The sequence below is a fragment of the Vombatus ursinus genome, unplaced genomic scaffold (genome assembly GCF_900497805.2).
Source record: "Vombatus ursinus unplaced genomic scaffold, bare-nosed wombat genome assembly UNPS02014818.1, whole genome shotgun sequence".
Classification (NCBI taxonomy): Eukaryota; Metazoa; Chordata; class Mammalia; order Diprotodontia; family Vombatidae; genus Vombatus; species Vombatus ursinus.
In genome coordinates, this window is record NW_020954596.1 from 26,481,822 (window position 1) to 26,500,142 (window position 18,321).

The 18,321-nt window shown below is 39.3% G+C and overlaps 1 protein-coding gene across 1 annotated transcript in view; it reads right to left on the reverse strand.

Annotated features, from left to right (window-relative positions):
* Positions 1 to 2,043: 2,043 nt before the first annotated feature.
* Positions 2,044 to 18,321, reverse strand: part of FAM184B (family with sequence similarity 184 member B) — a 119,983-nt gene continuing 103,705 nt past the window's right edge. Inside the window, exons 12-17 of the mRNA XM_027836517.1 lie at positions 13,010 to 13,194; positions 11,776 to 11,922; positions 10,311 to 10,428; positions 4,451 to 4,555; positions 2,835 to 3,037; positions 2,044 to 2,149 (exon numbers count right to left, since the gene is read on the reverse strand). Of these exons, the coding sequence (XP_027692318.1) occupies positions 2,059 to 2,149; positions 2,835 to 3,037; positions 4,451 to 4,555; positions 10,311 to 10,428; positions 11,776 to 11,922; positions 13,010 to 13,194 (849 nt within the window). The 3' untranslated portion in view covers positions 2,044 to 2,058. The remainder of the gene's footprint in view (positions 2,150 to 2,834; positions 3,038 to 4,450; positions 4,556 to 10,310; positions 10,429 to 11,775; positions 11,923 to 13,009; positions 13,195 to 18,321) is intronic.

Sequence of the window (18,321 nt, forward strand, 5' to 3'; positions counted from 1 at the left end):
TACTGGCTTCCCAAATTTATTGCCTTTTTTTTTCTTTTTTTTTTTTGATGAGGCAATCAGGGTTAAGTGACTTGCCCAGGGTCACATAGCTAGGTAAGTGTCAAGTATCTGAGGTCGAATTTGAACTCAGGTCCTCCTGACTCTGAGGCCGGAGCTCGATCTACTGCGCCACCTAGCTGCCCATTCCCAAATTTATTACAGCACAATTTTGGCCTTAAGTTTGCATAGCCAACTTACTCTCTTTGCGTAGATTTACGTATATTCGATAATAAATATTTGAGTGTAGTCTGAGGGGAAGAAAACTAGTCTGGGAAGCAGATCTAGATCCTTGAACTGATTGTACTACTACTAAGAGGCCTCACTGTGGCAGAAGGTAGATGTGCTAAATTCAGAGTGGTGTATTAAGTGTTTCCATGCCTGTCTCAGAGAAACTTGATGATTGTAAATACTCTGGGGCTTTTTGAAAACAAGATCCTGTGTAAAAATGGTTTGTTGGGTTTTTTTTTGTTTTTTGTTTTTTTTACTAAAAACCAATAAAAAGATCATAAAATCCCAGGGTTATTGTGACTAGAGAGTATAAACACAGTGATTGGTAGTAGGTCAATAAACAGACTCTCCTTGAGTAATGGGATATGTTAAAATTTAGGATACTGGGCAATGAATCACTCCCTTTTACTGGTAGGGCTTCGGGGGCTGTAGCCAAAAGGAAGGGTAGGTTTACCTTTTCTGTGGGGCAAAAGAAAAGCATGGGTGTCATGTCTCTAACATAAGAAATAAAGCAGACTGTCTTACCAGTGCCCATTATGCATAATGAAGAAAGGAAGAAAATAAAAGAAAAACCTTCTTCTGTAAATAACATGTCAGAATTCTATGTGGTGACCAGTAGCTGTATTTTTAAAAATCCTCCCTGGAGCTTTGTGTTTTAGCTTACCATGGATCTGTATGTCAAAATTTTAATGGTAAATGAGTCTGTAGAAGCACAGAGCACATTATTTTCTTTTAGGCTTAAGTATATAAAACCATTTTCTGCTAAAGTGAAAATCTAATCATGTGTCACTTTCACATGCCTTGAATTGTGACATCAGCTTTCTGCTGAAGGACACATAATAGAACCATTTTGACTTACCAGTTGTTGGCTTTATTCAAAGCAAAGACTTAAAAATTGGCAGTACAGGAAGATTTTTTTATCTCAGCAAGTAACACAGTACATAGAGTAAACAACATCTACTGGAATAAGAATTTCATGGAGCACCATTTAGGCCAGCACCAAAGGGCTGAGGTTATTTTGAATCATAAGAGTTGTATTGGGTCCTGTCAAATCCCATAGTTCTGCCAGGTGCAAAGTGAATTTAATGAACATACTTAGAGTTTGTAAAAACTAGTATGTCTAATGCTATGAAACAGCCCACTCGTTCAAATGGGACTGCATTCACCCAAATCCATTTACACTTTAAAGCGCAGAGCTCCCCTTTAAATCTACAGAAGTTCCATGCAGCGAGGCCACAGTGAGATAAATGGGTTTAAAGCCTCGGAGACGCCTATCAATTAGCTTCCTGTCAATGAAAATTCCTTTTATTCCTTTTGCTACTGATAACATATGCTCCACAGTAAATACATTATCTTACAGAAAAAAACATTTCTAGTCAAGTCACTTCTAAAAGTCAAATATTTGCTTCTAGACCAACAAAACCACATATAAAGTCAACTACACAATTCACAAGGAAGGACTAGCATTCTGTAAAGGTTGGTGAACACCAAAAATGTGACATAAAACTCATATGGAAAATTTTCCTATGAGTGCTTTCTTGTTAACACTGAGTAAATAATTTGTTAGAGTATTCAAGTAGGAAGGAAAATCATCTTACCTTGATCTAAGGAACTTCCTTAGTGAACTCATTATAGAATATTAATCCTAAAATTCTTTTAAGCTATGAGGTGTAATTACATAGCAAAAGTAACCTTTTATGTTTCAATCCATTCCCTAAATCAGACATTTTTGAAGAAAAAAAAAATATTTTTCTCAAATGTTATCGTTTAGGTTATGTTCAAAAGGTCAGTCTAAAATGAAAAGTATTTTGTAAACCATTCCTGATGCTGAGAACCTTGTTTTTGGACTTCTTTGGCTTGGGTTTTTTCATTGTCTTCAGTCCTAAGAACAGAAACATATTATTATGTAGTAACTAGTAATTTAATATTCACAATATTTCTGGCTCTGGAACACAAAAAGTTTTTAAAGTCAGAAAATGTATGTGTATTTTGGGCAAAATGGAGGTGCTTTCTACTTAGTAGGCATGCACACTGTAGATATGCTGCCAAAGTGAACACTAGGTAGATGTTCAAACCAAAGAGTCCTTAATCTGCCAATGTCAAATAACACTTTAATCAAATTTTAAAATATGATTAGTCCCTGGGACATTACTACTCCTCCCATCACATAGATCAATATTATATGTAAGTAAACATGACATAGTGAATAGAGAGGTGACCTAGGGCAGTCAGTTCTTCCTCTGACACATACTACGTGACCATGGTCATTTAACCTCCATGTACCCCAGACAACTCTCTAAGACTGTAATTCAGAGATGGCTTGCCAGTCTATTTTGGTGGGGGGCGTTTCCATGTTACATGTCCACATCAATGAAATCACAGATCAAGACCACTTCTCCCTTTCCCACTCCCCCCCAAAAAAGGATGGACAAGTACAGTTCAAGTCTTTGCAGGTTGTTCCACCTACTGAACTCTCTAAATCAACTGTTACTATGTACTATTCAGTCTTGTCCTATTTTTCCAAGTAGCTCCATGGAAAAATTGAACCAGATATTTTATCTGCTTACCTTGTGGCAGTTTTAGCATCAGGAGATTTGACTGGCTGATGACCAGACCTAACACAGCTGGAACTTGGGTCTAAGCTTGGTGATTTGGTTATTGGTGCAGCATTTCTCTTGGAACTCAAATCACCACTCAGTAAATTCTTTGCATAGGAGGCTAAGTTTGGCACACTGACAACCCGGCTGGGAACTTCCTCCATTTTCTTTTTCTGTTAATTTAAAGGAAGGGTTCATAAGGTATCTCACACTTGGAGGCTACTGTAGACATAAGCAGCAGAGAAAAAGTACCACTGTGGTATTTCAGAATGCCAAAGTCAAACTGCTCAACATGTCAATGTACTGATACTTTATTTCAGGTCCCTAAAGGACGGGTTGCGTATTTATTCCATTGATGTGTTTTGAATTACTCAGAATCAATTAAGGTATTAAAGATGATAGAGTTCCTCTGGCAAAGTAATTTGCTCTTGTCGAGAAGAAGTGGTTTCCTGGAATAACCCGTAAGTCCAACCACTCTAGTATGTGAACGTAATGAAATGTTACTGTGCCATACAAAAGGAAGAATGTACAGGACACAATTAAATAAGGGAAGCCCTATCAAGAGATGTGGAGTGAAAGAGCAAAATCAAGACGGCACCATACACCTTAATCATCAATGCAAATCTTCAACTGCTCTGCAACTTACACTCTTTAGAGAAGTGCCTGGAACACTTGGTTAAGTGACTTGTCCCTTCATAGCCAGTATGTGTCAGAGATGGAAATGTTTTGCTGTTTTGTTAAAATGCACGTTTTTAAAAAGCTAAAATACTTGTAATTTTATGTATAATCACTTAAAAGTTTTTATATTTGGATATTGGTGGATGGTTACTGAGTTTATACTCAATATTACATGGATTTATGATACCCCCTTGAGTGAATATGACAATGCATTCATGTCATCTGATCCTGTGTAATGAAACCCCCTACCCATCACGCAAGAGGATTTACTTCAGATTTTGAAGTTTTCCAAATAATGCACTGCTTGAGCTGCCTACCTATTAGCACTGTCCCTGCACGACCTGCCCAATTCTTTCTGATAATACCTTGCTTTGAGGATGGCTTTTATATCACTTTTCCTGATAAGCTCTCCCTGGTCACATTCATGTGGCACTCTATCTAACACCCACCCTATACCTCTTTATTTTTCTTTACACTTTTAATCCTTTAAAGATTATAATGTTCCATGAATCACAACCATTTAGCATCACCAGGAGAATAATGATGTTGAAAATACCACCTCTGTATATAGGGGCAGTCTGAAGTGAAGCCCTGTGCAATTTCCCAAGTGAGTCTCACCTAATTTTCTATTCAATTCTGGGCCCAACCTGACCATCTGCAGCACCAATTCAAGATATATAGACAGACAGACTGACTACCCAAGTGCAGGTCATATGCTACATGTTCTTGATCCACTTATCTTTTCCTATGTAGACAGGTTTAGGTTAATCTCTTTTGAGTGGTTTCATGAACCATGATCACTATGGCTTCTTCCAGTTCTAAGTTTTATGAACCTAAAATGTTATTTTAGCCAGATACTACATCTAGGATAATTTTAAAGGTTTTTAAAAAGGAAAGAACTCATTCACCTTCATGGAGGGGGTCAAATAGCCTGGATGCGGATTGAAAGAAAAGGATCTATTCCGATGAGAGAGAGTGTTTGGCAATGCGGCACACTGAAATCTTCTTTCCTCCTGAAAAAAAATAAACAAACATAAATGCCTTAATGCCTGCATATTTATCTTAAATATACAGAGGTTTATTTAAAAGAAAGTGATTACCTGGTAGCAAACTATCCCAATACATTTAGGGAACGGTAGGTCAGGGGGAAAAAGAAGGATGCAGCAGAAATCAGAGACTGGGTTTAGCTTTTTATTCATTTGTTTGAGTCTTCACTGGTAAGGTAAGCTTATTTCTAGCTAAGGAAAAGTAGTTCAGATTAGAATTCTGTCCTTGCCATTTTACTCCCTGTGTGAGCTTGGATAAGCCACTTGATTCCCCCGGTTCTCAGTTTTCTCATCTGTGAAATGAATACACTAGATATTCTCAAGTTCCTACTCTAAATCTTATGATCCTCAAGTGCTACCCTTGAAGTCAATATTAAATCTGCCTCCAGCTTCTATACAAGCCATGGAAGACGAGAAAAAGACCTAAGCTGAATAAGAAAAAGAAGGAAATTGTGTAGGCGATTTGGAGGCATTTATATAAGTAAGGAACACAAATTGAGAAATATCTGAAGAATAATTTCCAAGTCCAGTAGATTCCACTTCCCATACCTGGAAGAGGAGGATGAAGAAGCAGGAGAATGAGAGGATTAAGCGGAAGGACCTGAAGAGGAAAATTCGAGAAGGAAGACAAGAAGATAGTTAGCAAGACAAAGCAAGTTAGAAAAGTTCAGTGGAACAATTGGAGAACAAAGCAAATTGATAGGATAGACTGATGGGTGGAGCAAGTTGGTGAAACAAAGATGGTTGGTTCTAGGGGGAAGAGGGAAGGAGAGGTAATGAGTAGCTGTGGAATTGATGAGCCTTGGGAAAGGAAATTGGGTAGGGCTGTCAAATTATTAGTTGATAATTGGCTGTAAAAAATTTAAGTGTCTAGGGTTTAGTCATACACATTCATAAGTAATTCCCCCAAAAGGCTGAAAATAGCAAATCAGTATGAAAGTGGGGAAAAATTCTTTGGTGACTTGCCTTGAGGATGCAATATTTATATTTCTGCCACAAATGAGTGACTTATCTTTGTTCCAAGTGTTGCTGGTTGCCCTGCTAGAGGACAAGATGCAGTGACTCAAGAATTACCTCTCCAGGTTGCTGGGAATAATGAGGTATTCCTAAAGGAAACAGATGCATGGTTTCAATGGAGAAAAAAGGGATCTGAGATGGAGGAGAGGATACTTGACCTTTGATAGGAGGTTGGAAAGTAGAAGAGTGTTACATAGAGGAAGAAAAAAGGGAAAAGACAATTGTACACTAAGAATTAAAAAACAGATTTGAGATGGTTTCTGAAGAGGGAGCTGTGTGGTCTGAAAAAGAGGCACCTGACTGTAGTCCAAAGAATGATATTATACAATCATAGAACCTATCAGTTAGGAAGACCTGAGTTCAAATCCAGCCTCAGACACTTACTGGTTGTGTGATCCTGGGCAAGTCACTTTTAACCCCCATTTACTTCAGTTTCCTCATCTGTAAAATGGGGATAATAGAAATATCTACCTAAAAAGGTTGTTGTGAGAATGAAATGAGATCATTGTAAAGTGCCTAGCTCAGTGCCTGGCACATAGTAAGCACTATATACATGTTGTTGATAATGATGATGTGAGATCTAGTAAAAGTCAAAGGAAGAATCAGAGAGTAATAGTGGTTGATAATTACCTTAAACAGGTGTTAGGGCAGATACTTGTCATCCTAATAACAACAGTAAAGAGATCTATTGTCTTCCCAGGCATGTATTCAAGATGTAACAACCTCCCAAGGCTTAACAAGACAGATTACTACCACTTCTGGTGATTCACACGGGCAGAAATGATACCAGAAGTATCCTTAAAAGTATTGTCAAATATTACAGACTTTTGTGCAAGAAACTGAAGACCACAAGACTGTTTCTCTCACCTTTCTCCAATGAAGGAAACTGATGAAGAAAAAACTGTTTTGGGACATAAACATCTGGGGTGCTGAAGGTGGTACCTGAAAATGAGATGTGGACTTCTGAACATTGGCTTAAAACACTGGGTTGACAGATTACTGGCCAGGGATAGAGTAGGCTCTATAAGAAAGGCTGGTAAGAAGGTACTTGCTTGGTGTCTTGCAAAGATAATCAGAAAGATTTTTTTTTAACTAAAAAAGGATGAGAGAGCGATGTTTGCCCAGGTCTGTCCCCCATGCATAGAGAGTAACTGCCAGTGAAGGAAGAGGAGCAACTGAGGCATCCATAAGTTCATAGGAGGTGAAATCCAAGAAAGAAGCCAGTAGGAAAACCTTTGGCTTTCAAATGTCTCCACACAAATTCCCAAAGTTTAGAAAAGAGGAACAAGAATCCTCATGCTAACAGGCAAATTTAACCTTATACGTATTAATAAAGCTTTACTTGGTGGGATGAAATCCATGACTAAAATATGGCTTTGAATGAATATGCCTTACTTAAAAGAAATAAAATAGGTAAAAGGACAGGTGCGGTAGCATTGATGTGAAGAAGATATATGGATGTAAAGGAACCCGGGAACCAGAGTGGGGAAGCATGATGGAGAACATTTGGATGGTCAATGAAGACTGAAACAAGTGATTTTTGTCATTAGAATACACTGTAGACTGCTTGGACAGAAAGAGGAAATAGATGAGTTTAGGAACTAGATCATGAGCTTGGCACAGAGACATAATCTAGTAATGATGAAGGACTATAGTTGTCCAGACAGCTACTGGAACTCCCTGTCAAAAGCTGTGCAGCTAATAACTTGCCTTGCCTTAGTGATGACTGCATCCTTTGAAAGAGTGGTGTCAAACTCACGTAGAAAGGGATCCTTGTAGATTGCACGTTGACTTAGAAAATCACAAAATAATATTACTTACATTCTATTGTATTTTTATTTTGTTTAACATTTCCCAATTACATTTTAATCTGCACTTGGAATCCAGAAGAGTTTGACACCTCTGTTTTAATAGGTGGAGGGAACCAACAAGGAGAAATTCTGTTCTGGATCTGATTCTCACTAACAGGTAGAAATTGGTTGCTGGGGGTAGAAATGACAGACATCCTGAGAGGAAGCGATTTTTCCCACCTAAAGTTTGTGATAGAGGACAGGAATCCAGATATAGTCCACAGGTACCCTAGATTTTGGGTTAGCTAATTTGAAAGGACAGGTAGTATCCTATGGACTAAAATTCTATAGGGAGAGTCAGCTCAGGAGGGAAAGGAAATGCTCAAGATGAAATCATGAAGACAAAAGGAAAACATTCCAATGAGGAAGAAAAATGGGAGTTGTCTGAAGAGACTAATGTGGATGCAAAGGGCACTCTTCAACTGACTTATATTTTAAAAAAAAGTTTAGCCAATAGAAGCAAGACAGGCAGCAGACTAAATACAAATGTGGCTTGGTCCAGAGTAAGAAGGGATGTGACCTCAACTTAGAGTGGATGGAGAGATAAATGATCACAGGGAATTCTTATTCTCATTCTGCTTATTTTCTCTGCCAAGTATAATGACCTTTGCACTGGAAATGACATGGTAAAAATGGCTAACAGGCAACCAGAGAGTTAAAGAAACAGTCAGAGGGTACCAAGTAATCTGGATCAGAAAATTTTATCCTCAGATATGGAAAGGACTGGCAGATGTGACTGCAAAGCCATTCTCCGTGGATGATCATTAAAGTACAGATGAGTGCTAGCTATTATATTATTATTTTTGAAAATGGGAGAGATACCTCAGTATTGGGGGACAAAAATCCTAATTTTCAGGAAAAGAGAACAAAACTACAAACTACTGGCTAGTGAGTTTGACTTTAATTTCTGAGATAATTCTATCATTAAAGATAGATTAAAGATCATTAAAGATATAGTTAGTGAAAATCTAGAAAAGGAAGTGATTCTAATGCATTGTTGGTGGAGTTGTGAAATGATCCAACCATTTTGGAGAGCAATTTGGAACTATGCCCAAAGGGCTATAAAAATGTGCATACCCTTTGACCCAGCAATACCACTTCTAGGGCAGTATCCCAAAGAGATCATAAAAATGGGAAAAGGACCCACATGTACAAAAATATTTATAGTGGCTCTTTTTGTGGTGGCAAAAAATTGGGAATTGAGGGGATGCCCATCAATTGGGGAATGGATGAACAAGTTGTGGTAGATGAATGTAATGGAATACTATTGTGCTATAAGAAATGATGAACAGGCTGACTTCAGAAAAATCTGGAAAGACTTGTATGGTCTGATGCTGAGTGAAGTGAACAGAACCAAGAGAACGTTGTACACAATAACAGCCATGTTGTCCGATGGCTAATGTTGATAGACTTAACCCTTCCCAGCAATGCAAGGATCTAAGACATCTCCAGAGGCCTCATGATGGAAAATGCTATCCACATCCAAAGAAAGAACTATGGAGTTTGAATACAGATTGAAGCATACTATTTGCTCTTTTTTTTTCTGTTGAGTTTTGTTTCCTCTTTCTGATGGTTCTTCCTATTGGTTCTAATTCTTCCTTATTACATCACTAATGTGAAAATATGTTTAATAGGAATGTATATGTAGAGCCTATATCAGATTGCATGCTGTCTTGGGGAGGGTGGTGAGGAGGAAGGGGGAGAAAATTTTTAAACTCAAAAGCATATGGAAGTGATTGATGATAAATCAAAATAAATTAATAAAAAAAAGGGAAGTGATCACAAATATCCATCTCAGCTTCATTAAGAAGAGATCTCTCCTCTCCTTTGGGCTGGCTCTCCCACATGCCAAGAATGCCTCCCTTCCCCACCTCCAAGTCTTAGAAACCCTAGTTCCCTTTAAGATAACTCAAGCACCACCTTTTACATGAAGGCCTTTCCCGATCCCCTCCCTCCCTACTTGCTATGTCTTTCTTTCAAAAATAATCTTGTATCTACTTTAGATATAACTACATATGTACATGTTGGCTCCTCTCACTAGATTGTAAGTTTCTTGAGGACAAGAACTGTTACATTTGTCTTTACATACCCTGTGTCTAGAACAGTACCTGGCATACAGTGAGTGCTTGAAAAATGTTTGTTGACTGATTTGATATCATGCCACTAAGTTTGGCCCTAAAGAAGAGATAAGAAAAGGTACCCCCTTCCTTCCTTTACTAAATGATGGGGTCTATAGGTATAGGAATATACTGTTAGATTCAGTTTTGTTTAACTATTTTTTTCCTCCTTTATTTTTTGTTACAAGGGATGGCTCTCTCTCTGGGGAAGGAGGTTGATATATTTGGACATGAAAGTGATTTTTTAAAAATACCTAAAATGATTAACAAAAATTTTTTAAAAATTAATCACAGAGGTAAGTTTGGCCCTGAAGATGAGCTGGGGGAAAACAAACAAAGGAACAAACAGATCCTAAATACAATTTCCTTTTTTTTGACCAGATTACTAAACTGATAGATAAAAGGCATGCCATAGCTATAGTTTAATAATAAAGTCTCTCATGCCATTGATGTGGACATAACGTAGAGATGTGGACTGGATGATAAAACAATTAGATGGATTCACAATGGATTAATGCCCAGACTCAAAGAGTTCTCTGGGCCTCAGTTTCCTGACCCAGAAAATGAAAGGGTGGGCTCAGGCAACCTCTTCCAGCTCCAAATCTATGATCCCATGAAGCGCTAATAGGGAAGCTGTCATTTTCTTGGGAAAAGTCATTCCCGAATGATATTTTTGGTTTCCATCCTGATTTACACATAGACTTCTTAAGCTTGGCACAGAACACCCCAAATCCTTACCGTTAACTGTTTGATGATTTCTTCTCGCTCACTTAATCTGTTTTGTAAAATGCTTATGAGGTGTAAATCTTCTGGTCTGGATTCCCATTTCCATAGTTTCTCTTCTGCATCTTTAAGGCTATTTAAATCAGAGAAACATATGTAATTAGTATATAATTAGTTGTCTAATTAGATAATTAGATGCTAGATATTAGATCGTGTATCTAATTAGTTGAACCTGTATTAAACAAAAAAGAAGATGAAGAACAAGTAGAAATAATTTTGTAGCTTTTTTTGTCCAGGCCTTTCTGGGCCAAAATAATGGCAGGACCCGGCAAAAAGCAGCTGAGCTTGGAAGGAGCCTAAATACTCTGCCCGGCTCTCCTCTTCTTCACTCAGTCAAATGTTATCAATAATGCCTGGGACTGAGTCTCTTCTTTAGGTTAGCAATGCAGGATAAAGATTTAGTACAATTCTGGAAGGGAATTTTTATTTTAAGAAGAGAAGATTCCATATCTCTAGGGAGGGAGAGAAGGAGAGAGAAGGAAAGGGGGAGAGATACAGAGACAGAAAGAGACAGACAAAGAAAGAGGGAGAGGCAAAGCGAACAGGAGTGACAGAAAGAGCGACAGAGACACAGAGGCATACAGAAAGAGAGAGACAGAGAGGGAGAGAAAAAGGTGGGGGGAGAGAAAGAAGGAGAGACAGAGACAGAAAGAGAGAAAGGGAAAGAGAAAGAGTCAGAACACGAGAGCTGTAGCCCCTGGGTCACAGGTGTCAAGGATACCTTGGAGCTCACTTAGGCACCCATGTTTTGTTTTTGGGATGCAGTTGGCGACATCTGCTGACCACAGATCAGGGGTCAGCAGGCCTGGGCTGGCTTTCTTTTTCAGCAGATGTCTCCCTCTTCAGAGCTAAAAGACACCAGTACCCCCACAACCACCTCAACCATGGGCAACCTCTCCTGATAGGGCTCTTCACACACATGGATGGAAAATGAAGAGGGTGATAATTTAGTGAACTTTCAAGGTACCCTTGAAAAAGCTTTCATTAAGTGGTTTCCAGAGAGTTCATTTTACTGGGCATTCAAAGAACTGGGCTTGAGTCAGAAAGTTTGGGTTGCAGTCCCAGCTCAGGTACCAACTGGTTGTGTAACCTTGGATCAGTCCTTTCAAATCTCTGGATCTGTTTCCTGTCAGCCTAAATGGTTTCCAAGGTCCACTTCAGCAGCAAAGGTCTAACCTCACCCATTAATAGGGCAAGTAATCTTTTATATTTCTTCTATATGTTTGAGAGTTAGCTGGTGTTGGGGAGAGGAGACGTAACTCAAAGGTTTCCAGCCAATAAAAAACAAAATGAAATTAAATCCACTTTACCTTTCCCAGAATGGGAACATAATCTCATAAAAAGCTACATCCTTTGCCCCAGCACTCCCCAGCTAACAAATTAAACTCACAGGCAGGATAGCTTCATTTAAATCACTTACTCCGTTTCCAAGGAGATGATCTTCTTTTGCAGGTGAGCCTGAGTGCTGCTGAAATCAGACACCATGCTATGGATTTCTTTCCTATGATCTTGTTTCAAGGTTTCCATTTCTTGTTTATGCTTGACTTGAAGGTCTTCTTCCAGCAACCTTGCAATGTGATGTAAAAGCATCATTTGTGCCGGGCTGTTGGGCTCACAGGTTACTGAGAAGGCAGGGCTAGTACTCCTAAGGATTTCACTTTTATTCTAAATTGTAATTTATTCCCAACTTAGTTGGTCAGGGGGAGTTGGGAGGCTGTTGCAGAGGGGGCTTTTATGTAGAGGAGAATTGTGGGAAATTAGATCTGGGGTCCTGAGATTGGGGGAATCCTTGGTGAGATATAGAAGCCCTCACCCCCCTTCTCCATCTCTCCCCACTCCACAACCCCTCCCATATATAGCCAAGTAAATACTGTTTAAAATGAACATAAAGGACAGACTGTAAGTAGAGAGAGGAACTTACTGGCAAGAGCCACCATCCCTCCTCAATCTACTTGTTGCCTCTCATCACTACCCGACACTGTAATCCTAGCAAGGTGAGTCCCACCACCCTAACTCCCCTCACGGTATAAGTCCCAGAATGATCCCACACTAGCCTTGGGAAGGACTCTGCCTGGGATCCTACGGACCAAGGCCTATCCCTCAGAAATCTCAAAGTAAGTGATTAAAGACAGCTTTGCTTATTTATTTTCGTTGTTACCAGCCAGCTTTATGATCCAAGAATTTCTTTTACCATAAAAGTTGAGCCTTCAACACCACTAATGGAGGCTAAGATCAGAGCTGAAGAACTGCCTGATGCTAAGAGTTATTTGTAATATTGGACTGACCCTGACCCAACCAAGCTGGATGAATTGCAGCACTGCCTGAAGACAGAGATAATTCTTGCTTGGAGTCTCCTTCCAGCTCCATGAATCTGCGACCTCCTTATTTTATGAGTTAAGTCACCATTCACAACTCTTCCTATTTCAGGGTAATAGACACACAAACTGTAGGGTGATACACAGTTCCTACATTCCCAACACTCCAATTTTCAAGCCAGAACAACAACAAAAAAGATCAACTAGTGGTTGTGACCTAGTAAATGTTTTTCTTGAGGGGGCGGAGGAGTGAGGTGCTCTAAACTTGTGGAGGGTTCTTAGCTCTACTGTCAACGCTGCCTGAAAGAAAGATAGAAAAAGGAAGACATGGAGACAGACCTGCGCTGCTGCCTTTCCCTCTCCTGCAGCTGGATGGCCCCTTGTTTTTGCATTTCAGCCTCTGCACTGAGCAGCTGCAAAGTCTCCTTCAGAAGGGAATTCTCATTCTTAAGACCAGCCATCTCCCTCTGACACTTTTCCACTGTCCCAGTAAGAGAGTTGATCTGGCTCTGGCTGCTTCCTTCCTAGGATGAAGGCCAGTTTGAGTTACTTGGTAAAACACAGAGGTGAAGGGAGATACTAGGAGGGTTCAGAACTGGCTTATTAAATGGAGTCCATCTAACACAATGGCTAATAGCCAGCATTTATGTAGCATTTACGGTCTGCAAAGTGCTGCACCCAGATTATATCAGTTGATCCTTACAACAACCCTGGGAGGTAAGAGCTATTATTATCCTTGTTTTATGGATAAGGAAACTGAGGCTGAGGGAGGTTAAGTGACTTGCCCAGGGTCACACAGCCAATAAGTGTCTAAGGTAGGATTTGAACTGTGGATAGCTCTCTGGGCCTAGAAACAGAAAGGCCTGAGTTCACATATGGTCTCAGACACTTACTAGCTATGTGACCCTGGGCAAGTCACTCAATCTCTGCTTGCCTCAGTTTCCTCATCTTTAGAATGGAGATAATAATAACTACCTCCCAGGATCCTTGTGAGGATCAAATGAGATAATCATTGTAAAGTACTCAGCACAGTGCCTGGCACATAGCAAGTACCACATAAAAGTTAGATGTTGTTGTTGCTACTGTTATTATAAGTATTATTATTCCTGACTCCAAGTGCTGCCACCTAGTTCCAACACAGATTTCGAGGGCAAAGATGACAAGTCCAGGCAACCCAAATGAGATTTCTGCTTTCTGAAGACAGAACTTCTTTTACATTGGCTAAACCTAACTGTAAAATGGTTAATGCTCTGGAGTTTTTACAGGATTAAATGTTTTATACCAATAATGAATGTTGATTATAAGCTCCCTGAGGGCAAGGACTATCTTTCTTTTCCTTATTTATATCCCCAACATTTAGCACAGTGCCTGGCACAAAGTAGGCACTTAATAAATGTTTATGGCATTGTATTGTGGAGTATGCTTTGAAACGGATGGCAGAAAAATGGTTATTGGTACAGTTTTTAAATAAATTTCAAATATGTCTAGAGGTTTAATTATTCAACATATAGCTAAGATAACTAATTATTACTGAATTATCTTCCATTTTGAATTTATATAAGTATACCATCATGCCACCTATTCTCAACAAAAACAAGTCTCTGAAGCCAATAACATCCGTATCTTCATCACATATATTTGAAACTATTGGAAGGGTGTCAACTTCTGAGAGTACCACCCTAATCCAGGCAGCCTTCATTACCTCTTGCCTGTATTATTTAATAACATTCTAACTAGTTTCCACCATTATAGTCTTAACCCTACTCCACTCCATTCAGTTCACCAATGTTAGATTAACCTTCTTTAAAAAAGCACACTTTGGATCTTGTCACTTGACTGCGCAGAAACTTTTCAAACGTTAAGCAAGGTGGGACCGTTGGCTTTAAACAAAGCTCCAACAGAAAACTAAATCTTTTTAAATGATTTTTGAAAATTATTACTACTAGTACCACTTAAGAGAAATCTTATAGCTCAATCTTATTCTGAATCTAACAATATAACCAAAAATTATGTGGAGAAGGAAATGAATTTTTGCTATTGATAAATGTTTTATAATAGTGAAGAGCATTGGATGTGATCTCTCATCTTGTAAGATCCTTTATAATTTTCACTTTCTTTCTTAGTTACACAAGTCAGTTTTTTCAGATTATCATATTTTAGCTTAAAAAGACCAAGTTTCATTTTTGACTCTGTATTTTGTTTGTAACTGCTTTTTTGGTTTTGCCAGGATCCTAGTTGTTTTTGTTTGTTTGTTTTTTTAAGGAACTAGTAAGATAACACATGATCTGCATCAGGCTCACTGGAAGTTAACACAAATTGCTGATTCCCTTTGCTCTGTTTGCATTTTTCCTATGTTTGGAATTTAGTCCCCGAACTAGCTTTGTGGATGTTTGTGGCCTAGTTAGAGCCTTAGTTATTGGCACCTGGGATAAAAATCTCCCTGATTTGATCAAATCATCCACAGCCAGCATTGTTGTTGTTCAGTTGTTCAGTCCTGTCGGACTCTTTGGGACCCCATGGACTATGGCACACCATGCCCTTCTGTCCTTCACTACCTCCCAAAGTCTGTCCAAACTCATGTTCATTGCCTTCCATAACACTATTTATCTCATCCATTGGCCCCTTTTCCTTTTGCCTTCAATCTTTTCCAACATCTTTTCCAATGATGATCAGAATTTGAAATGAACACTATTTATGATAAAGAAAACTGTAAATAGATACTAATTATTTTATATATACCCTGCTAAGACAGTCTGACAATTAATTATCTGTAAGCCATATATTATTAGGCATAGTCGCTGACTGACTCTAGGCCAGTAAGAAGGTAACTTTTCAGTCCTGTGATTGACTTCTATTAGTCTCCAATGGCCATCATCTGAATGCAGACATTATAATCATATCACAGACAGCAAAGCAGATGAGTTTGCTTGGTGTACTTGTCCATTGTTACAAGTAATTTTGACCTTTGTGCAATCCCTTGGATTGCAATGATAGCTTGGTGTTCTGTGGAACACATTTGGAGAAACTTATCTACTGAATAAAGTCTGAACTCTTTAATGCAGTATTCAAGGCCCTTCATGATCTAGCTCCAATCTTAAATTTTCCAGCATTATGTCCCACAGTTCCTCAGAACATACTCTAAAACTGAAGACAAATTGGACTACTCCTAATTCTGGAATTCATCTTATATTTATCACTTGAGTGTTTTTGTATTTACCATCCCCTATGTTTGGAACAGATTTCCCCCACTGTTACCTGTAGAAATCTGACCCATATCCCCTTCAAATGCTATTTCCTCTATGTGATCTTCCTTCCCTAATGCCCTGAGACAGAAGTGATCTTTCCCTTTTCTCAATTTTCACAACACTTTGAACCTCTTGTGAACTTATCATGTTATTCAGTCATTGGTGTAATTGTGGCTAGGGACCACGTAGGTCTGGGAGTTACCCTCTCTCTCTCCCTCAGTTTCTATATCTGTTGTTGTTCAGGCATTTTCAGTCATGTTTGACTCTTTGTGACCCCTTTAGGGGTTTTCTTGGCAAGGATACTGGAATGGTTTGCCATTTCCTTCCACCTAGCTGCTCTTATCAAACTCTAATTTTTGTCAGTTATGTTTTTAGATCTTTTACTTCTCCTACTTGATTGTCAGTTTTATGAGGACGGGGACTGTGATGTGATCATCTTTGCATTTCCCACAGACGTACAGAAGGCTTTGCACGCAGTAGGCACTTACAAAATGTTTGTTGAGTCCTGGTTACAGAAAACCGATGATGATACACATTGTTCTATGCTGGGTAGAAAGTTGGGGGACAGCAGGTGTGGAACACTACAAATGCTCTTAGACATTTGGGAAGTCAGTTTTTCTTGCCTTTTTCCCTTTGTTACAAGGGAGGGTTCAGTTGGAGGGTAGAGGGGGCAATATATCAAGAAAAGACTATGATATAAAAAGCAAAAGGCATCAAAAAATTTTAAGTATGCTGAATTAATGAATGCTTTTCAGTGACTATACTCTGACAGCAGTAAATATTAGCTTATTTTTCAGTGAGGAGATAATACAGCTATCCAAAAAACCTCTGAACATGGGAAGAATTCAACATGCGCTGATTGTCATAATTAAATCTTCTCTTTCTTGATTATCTGTGATCACATATGGCACTGCTCAGGCGGGTTTCAGGCTAAGGCAGCAGAGTCTGGCCCGGAGGCATTCAGATCTTTGCCGAGAATGGGGTAAGTATGAGAGTCTGAACAAGAGGGTCTTGGCCCTGTTTCCAACTATGTTAAACAAGATAGTAGATGAAAAAGTGTTCTGATAACTACAAACCACTATAGAAATGGGAATTATTATTGTTTTCTACCCCAAAGCCAAAGAGAAATGCTTTAGAAATTCTCTTGTTAACCCCATGTTACCTGGTTTCTGCCAGCACCACTCTACTGAAACTGTCGTCTCAAAGGTCACCAGTGACCTTCACATCCAACAGTCTTGTATCAGGGCCCATACTACTGGACCTGTCTTTAGTACTGAGCTCTCTTGGCCAACGAGTCCTTCTTGGAACTCTCTTCATTACATTTCTATGTCACAAGATTTTCCTAACTAGTCTCTGCCCTTCTCTGGTTCTTTTCCCTTCTCTTGCTTCTATGTGTTGGTGTTCCCTAGAGTTTTGGCTTTGTTGTTCTCTTCCCTCTCTGTCTATGTTCTCTCCCAGGGGATCTCTTTAATTCTGATAGCTTGAACTGTATGCTGCTAACTTTAAAACTGGCATTGCCAGGTCTGACCCATCGCCCATTCATGTTGTACATTCCATTTACCTAATTATCATTTCAATCTGATGCTCACTTCAAAAATTCGACAAATTTGAAATCTTCCTACCAGTCCTCCTTCTTAACCTCCCACGTTTTTATCAGCGTCATCCTGACTCAGGAGGAAAATCTTGGACGTCTGGGAGACATCTCTGACTCTTCATTTCTCCCCTACCCCCACTCCTGCCATGCTCAGTTTTTCACTAAGAACTGTTGTGACTATATCTCATAGCCATTCCTTAGTCTCTATTCATATTACAAATATCCTTGTTCTTTGTCACCTTGCCCCTGCATTTCCGTAACATCCTCCTAACTAATTCTCTATACCTTTGGTTCCTCTTCCTTCATTCCATCTTATATACCCCTGGAAGGCAATGTGCTGAAATGAGAAGTTCAATGGAATCATAGAATGTCCGAGTTGAAAAGAACCACATGGGCCATCTGGCCCAACCCGTACCCGACCAAGAATCTTCTTTACAGTATTCCCAGTAAGTGGCCACCTAACCTTCTCGGAACGACCTTAAATGGGGGAGAGCCCACAACTTGATGGGATGGCTTATTCCGCTTTTGAGGAACAATGCATTTTGGGAAGTTCTTCCTCACATTAAGCCTCAATCTGCCTTGGCGACTTCCACCACAGCTTCTAGTTCTGTTATTTAGGGACAAGCGCAAAGTCTAGGCCTTCTCCCTCATGACAGCCTATCAGATAGTTGAAAACAGCTATCATATCCATCCTCATTTTTTGTTCTCCAGGATAAATATCCCCAGATCCTTCAAGTGCTCATCATCTGGCATCATCTTCAGTCTTCTTATAATCCTGGTTGTCTTTCTCTGGTTACTCTCCAACTCCTCAA